Source organism: Otolemur garnettii, unplaced genomic scaffold, assembly GCF_000181295.1.
Source record: "Otolemur garnettii isolate 467f Iridium unplaced genomic scaffold, OtoGar3 scaffold00134, whole genome shotgun sequence".
Taxonomy (NCBI): Eukaryota; Metazoa; Chordata; class Mammalia; order Primates; family Galagidae; genus Otolemur; species Otolemur garnettii.
Genome location: NW_003852529.1, coordinates 4987924 through 4993776, shown reverse-complemented (window position 1 = coordinate 4993776; position 5853 = coordinate 4987924). Strand labels below are relative to the sequence as shown.

General features: G+C 57.5%; 1 protein-coding gene across 1 annotated transcript; it reads right to left on the bottom strand.

The window, feature by feature from the left end:
• Nucleotides 1–4033: 4033 nt before the first annotated feature.
• ASCL2 (achaete-scute family bHLH transcription factor 2) lies at nucleotides 4034–5549 on the bottom strand. Its single transcript, XM_003798412.2, has 2 exons — nucleotides 4967–5549; nucleotides 4034–4399 (listed from the first exon to the last, which is right to left on the bottom strand). The coding sequence occupies exon 1, from the start codon at nucleotides 5547–5549 to the stop codon at nucleotides 4968–4970; it is 582 nt and encodes a 193-aa protein (XP_003798460.1). The 3' UTR covers nucleotides 4034–4399; nucleotide 4967.
• Between the last annotated feature and the right edge of the window lie 304 nt (nucleotides 5550–5853).

Genomic DNA, 5853 nt, shown 5'->3' with positions numbered 1-5853 from the left:
CCTGGGGATCACCCTGGGATGCACAACCAGGGTACCTGGAGGCAGTGCTGCCGGGATGGAGGGGGCTGGCAAAGAAGCAGATGGGTCTCCTCATGACCACTGACCACTGCTGACCGCTGACCCGGCCTCATGGAACAACCCACCTGGACTTCCTTCCAGCCCTCTAGGCTGGGCACGACCCCCACCTTCACATCGCGTTGATGACTTACTCAGAGAGCTGACTGTTCCTGAGGGATGGACTCTATGTTCCTGCTTAGGGCAAACGCAGCAGGGCTTAGGGGCAGCTCCCAGCTCTTGCCAGGGCTCATTCTGGTTGGCTGGCCACCTTCAGACACAGACACACAGCCAGCTGTATGGAGGAGTAGTACAGGTGTGTGGGCACCAGGGGCCCCACCCCGTCCTGAGTTGACAGGGTCCACTTGCTCTGCTACTTGTCTCTGGCAGGGCAGGGGCTGGCTGATGCAGTGGCCTCCCCACACGTGCCCCAGCCCTAGCCCTAGCCCCAGCCCTGGGGGCGATGGCAGGACTCCGCAGGCCCCCGAGCTGAGCTTGGTTTAATCCTCTGCTGTTGCCGTGTTGAAGTTCTGAATTGTCAAAGTTTTATCTTTGAGCGTGTGTTTTGCCGGTGAAGGTCCATGAGACACTGGAGCACACACATAAGCCTGAGAGGGAATACGCAGGGCACCACTCACATGTCCATTCTTTACCCCATTCAAACGGCCCGTTCACGATGCCCATAAGAAATGGTGGCAGTGGACCCACAACACCACCCACTCGCTGGGGGAGTCCAGCGAGACTCAAGTATGTGCAATGGTCACACCATTGTCTTTATACCCAGGCAGGCTGGGGCCCTGAGGGCCACATTTCCATTCACACCTAACTTGCTTCAAATGCAGAAGGTAGACAATGCATTCTAACAAATCCTTACTCATGCCACTTTCCTGTGTTGGCTCAGCACTTATGCTGAAGACATTGACACAGAGGTAGGGGGAGATGATTACCCTACGGCTCCCTCCCTTCTCCTTCCTCATGCCTCAGCAGCTGGCAGGGCACTTAGGCAGAACCTGAGGGTAGCAAGGAGTGAAATAAAAACTATTGAGCGTTTCCACCCAACGGCAAAATATGAGTGCACGTGCCAGCTACAAAATACAAATGGTGCATTCCTGCATAGCAGCTAAATGTTCTTATAGTGCATTTAAAACCGGCTTCACACAATAGAAAGAATGACAGAATTCAAGTAATAATTTAAACTGTTAATTCTTCTTTACTTAGAACATTAAATAGTGAGTATAAAATACCCTAAATTGAGAGATCAAACATGGAGAAAGGGGAAAGCTCTTTATTCAGCACCTCCTGCCTGGCTTCTATCTCCTAGGTGGGGACAAGGCCTGGGCCATGGGCCCCAGGAGAACCCCGTTCCCCCATAGCAGAGCCTGGGCCAGGCCGGGCACTTGGGGTCGCTGACCTTGAACACTAAATTGCTTAGGGTGTCCCTGCCAGCAGAGCCACCAGGCTGAGACTCGCTTCCTAGAGGGTCAATGTTGCAAAGACTTAGGAATAAAACATTCCCCGGGTTAAAACATAGTTCCTGTGATTTTCAAGCCCTACAACTTCAGACCCATAATCTTTAGTGACTGGCAGTCAGTAAAGGACAGCTTGGGGTGAGGGGACTTTATAGCTAGGGCAAAATCAGCAGGCCAGGACAGATACACCTGCTGTCCTGGTTAATTACAATGACAGTCCATTACACTCCCCAGTAACGTCCCTGTTGGGACAATAAGTGATATGGTCACTATAAGTCGTATCTCCCAGTAGGACACAGTCACTGCAGGGACACAGCACCACCAAACTTGAACCTGACTGCAGTTCTGTTTCTGACGCCCCCATTCCCCACCCTCATTCTACGGGAACAGGCATTTAATAAATGACACCCAGATGGTGCCATCAGTAACACCCAGAATATGGGATTGAGACAGAACAGCAAAGAAATTGGGGGAAACTATGTATAAGATGCTGAAGAGACCCAGTAAGCAAATGTGATGTGTAGACCTAAGGTGGATCCTGATTCTATAAAACCAACCACATGAAACTTCAAGACCATCAGGGGACTGTGCCACTGGGTAGGGACTATCGTTCATTGCAGGGGAGGCGATGATGGCATTGGGGTCTCTTTCAGAGGCACACATGGAAATTTTACAGGTGAAATGACTCAAAGCCAGCATTTGCTTCAAAACAGTGCTGGGACAGGAGTGGGTGGTGGGTGGCACAGGAGAGGCCATGTGTCAGTCCAAAATCTGACACTGGTTGGTTGTCAGTGCCTTCTCTCATTGGCTCTCCCAGGTTCCCCACCGGCAGACTTACAGACTCAGTCACACTGCCTGGCCTAGGCCCTCTGAGGACAGGTTCTTCTGCTTGGCACCCTCATGTGCGAGGAGGTGCTAAGCCACAATTTCAAAGCTCTTGTACCTTTAAAATATTTTCTACAAGGGGCAGCACCTGTGGCTCAATGGAGTAGGGCGCCAGACCCATATGCCAGAGGTGGCGGGTTCAAACCCAGCCCTGGCCAAAATCTGCTTTATATATATATATATTTTTTTTTTTTTTTTTCTACAATATGGAAAAACAAAAATGGTAGTACTACTCATTCTGGGCAGTCCCATGGCTGCACGCCAGCCCCAGCTCCTGTGCACGGGCAGCCCTTTCCTACCCCACCCCATGATTCCTCCTTCCCCTTCACCAGCCCAGCACCACCCTGTTTTCCTAGTGACCTCACCTGGGGTCAAGGTGAGGCGCTGCTAGGAAGGCTCAGTGAGGTCCCTGCCCTGGGTGTGGGGGTCCCTGGGAGGTGGCCTTCATGGGTGGCCATGACAACATGTAGCCATAAGCCACAGCTGGCCTGAGGACCCCCAAAAGCCTTATCCTCACTAGACCCACTGATCTCAGCTAGAGTAGGCTTTGACCCTGGCTCCTGAGGAGCCCTGATCAGGCCAAGGCTGCAATTGACTAGAGAAGAGCTCTGAGGACACCTGCTCCTCCTTAAGGGGAGACCTACCTAGTCATACTGTCTGACATGGCTGCACCTAGGAGCTAGGAGTGTGTGCTGTTGCCATGGTTACACGGAAACCACCTGTTCTAGGACTCTACCAGCCACTCTCACCTCCCAGGAGCCAATGGCTTTGTCCCAACCACTTACTCCTGAAGAAAGGGGTGCCTGCCATACCCTAAAGCAACCTGGGGATCCCCAGCCCCTCCCACCTCTGCAGTGAAAGAGAGCTTTGGCCATGGATGGACTTTGAAGCTGCAGAGGCCCTGGGGCACAGGTGGACGGGTGTGCTATCCCAGTGGGCTCTGGACTTTGGGGTGGGTACAGTGGGTGGGGATTCCTCAGCAAGCTTCCCAGCCAACCTCACTCCTTCGAAGAGTGGCTCTCAGGTAGAGACCTGCAGGGCTTCTGCAGCCTGCTGGGGGCACACGTGCAGCATGCCACATGCTGGAAGGGGGGCCCAGCAGCAGCCCCACTTGCCTCAGGTGCCCAGCTGATAATGGGCAATAGACATGTGGACATGGGTAGCCTGGACCCAGAGCTCTCAACAGAGAGTAGATTGGTGGTCTCAGATCAGACCACTTCAGCCCAGTCCTGGTCTGGTCAATAGCCTCCAGACTTCAGCTTCCCAGCCAGAATATAGGCCAACCTAGGCTGCCCACCAGTCCACCATCTGCCAGAAGCATCTGGACTTCCTGGTACCATTCAGTGTCTGGGCTGGACTCTGGATCCACACCTCTGGGCCCACCCCACAGAAGAGCTGGCAGAGTCCAGGAAGAAGTGATCTGCCTAGAACCACCTGGAAAATGGGTGACAGGGTGCCACTGACAAACAGAACTGTTTTATCTAGGTTTGCCCCACAGTCACCCCTAGATCCGCCTGTAAGGAGGTGTCTCCCCGGAGACCCAGCCTTCAGGGGCTGCTCTGTCCAGATCTGGGCTAGGTTGAAAACTTCCCAGGTGGTAGGTTAGGGGACCACATAAACTTTATTGTACTCTGAATCTCAGGAGTCTTTGTACAAAAATAAGTCTTCGTATTGCCAGCACTGTCCCTTGGCAGTTCAACTTAATACGTAGAAAATAGATTCTCCGAATCCTTATAAAATTTTCTCCCCTCCAGAAGAACGTGGAAATGCAGGCGCCCCAGCCCCATTGCAGAACACCTGAGGAGGGGCGGCGTGGAGGAAGGTGTCAGCCCCCACTGCCAGCCCGAGACCCAAGACCGACCCGTTTCCACACCGGCATCTGGTCACACTGGACACGGTGAGGCAGAGTCAGCAGGACAGTGGGGACGCAGCATGGCCGGTCCACCTTGCGGGCTCCCAGTCAAGGCGCTCGGCGTCCAGGGCTGTGGCTGCTGGGGGAGGGCAGGGAACCGACTGCATCAACCGGGGCTCCACGCGGGACAGACCCCGCCCGGCCCGGCCCCACCTCCCACAAGCAGAATCGGCAGTTTCATCTGCCTCGCGGGTTTTGGAGTCTGAGGCCCAAGTCAGGGCGGGGGCGGGGCGGGGCGAGCGATCGGGGCCGCGGGTGACTCAGGTCTCAGCACCCGCCGACTCATTTCTGCCGCCCGCCCGGGAAAGCGATTTGCAATGCAAAGTCACCCCGCCTCCAGCACCCCAATCCGGCCCGCAAGCGCTCGGGAGCTCACCGGCCCTACGGCCGCTCCCCTCCCCTAGTCTCCCCCGCCCCCCACTCGGCGGCGCGGCCGCAAGAGGAAGTTTTGCAATCCCGGACAAACAAACGCCGGTCTTGCACAGGCTTGACAAAGTTGGGGGGAAATGAAGAGTGAGTGAAATCGAAGCCATCACCGGGCCTGGCGTTCAGCCTGGCGGGTGCTTGGGCTCGGGGCTCACTCGCAGGGCTGCCCACCTCGCCACCCTTGCCCCGCCCGCCTCTCCTCCTTAAGGGCCGCCGTTACCTCAACAGCCCCCTAACCAGCTGGAGAACTCGAGCAGCTCGCGCTCCGCTGGGCTCAGCTCGCCCTCGCAGCCGCTGTCTTCCGAAGAGTAGGCGGAGCGCGGGGAGCCAGGCTCCGAGCTGCCCCCGTGGCCTGGGGACGAAGAGGTGCAGGAGGGTGAGGTAGCGGCAAGAGTGGTCCCGGATGGCCTGCGGGACGCAGAGGACTGCACGGCCGGCTCCAATAGCCCCCCGGCCAGCGCAGTGCGCACGGCGTCGTGCTCGGCCAACAGGCGCTGCAACGCGCGGATGTACTCCACGGCTGAGCGCAGCGTCTCCACCTTGCTCAGCTTCTTGCTGGCGCCGCCGTGCGGCACGTGCTGCCGCAGCGCCTGGAAGCCCAAGTTCACCAGCTTTACTCGGTTGCGCTCGCGCTCGTTGCGCCTGGCCACGGCCGCCGCACCGTCCCCGGCTTCTGCCGCGCCTGGTCGCCGCCGCCGGCTGCAGCGCAACAGTTCCGGGGACGGGGGTCTACGCCGGGCAGGACAGCCCCCAGGGACGCCGAGCGCCGGGGGCGCGGGCCTGAGCAGCGCGCAGCCGTCCATCGCTCGCGCATCCGAGTCCCAGCGCGCCGCAGGGAGGTGCAGGCAGAGGAACTTGAGCGGTGTGGGGAGCAGTCGCGCCCCAGAGGGGCCTCTGGCACTGCGCTGCCAAGTCTCCAAGGTCTTCGGGAGCCTGGGACAAAGAGGTGCCAGAGGCTGGGAGGTGGCGGGCCTTAAGCGCCGAGAAGCGTGGAACGCTCGTGTCCCGCGCGTGCGGCAGGACGCTCCCCAGGTCTCTTCAGGGGCAGCTCAGGCGACTCAGTTTTAAACGTATAGATAACCCTCCTCCGCGCCGCCGCCTCCTTTC

Excerpts from the sequence above, each read along its gene's own strand:
- ASCL2 (XM_003798412.2), bottom strand. The coding sequence starts at position 5,549 with ATGGACGGCTGCGCGCTGCTCAGGCCCGCGCCCCCGGCGCTCGGCGTC.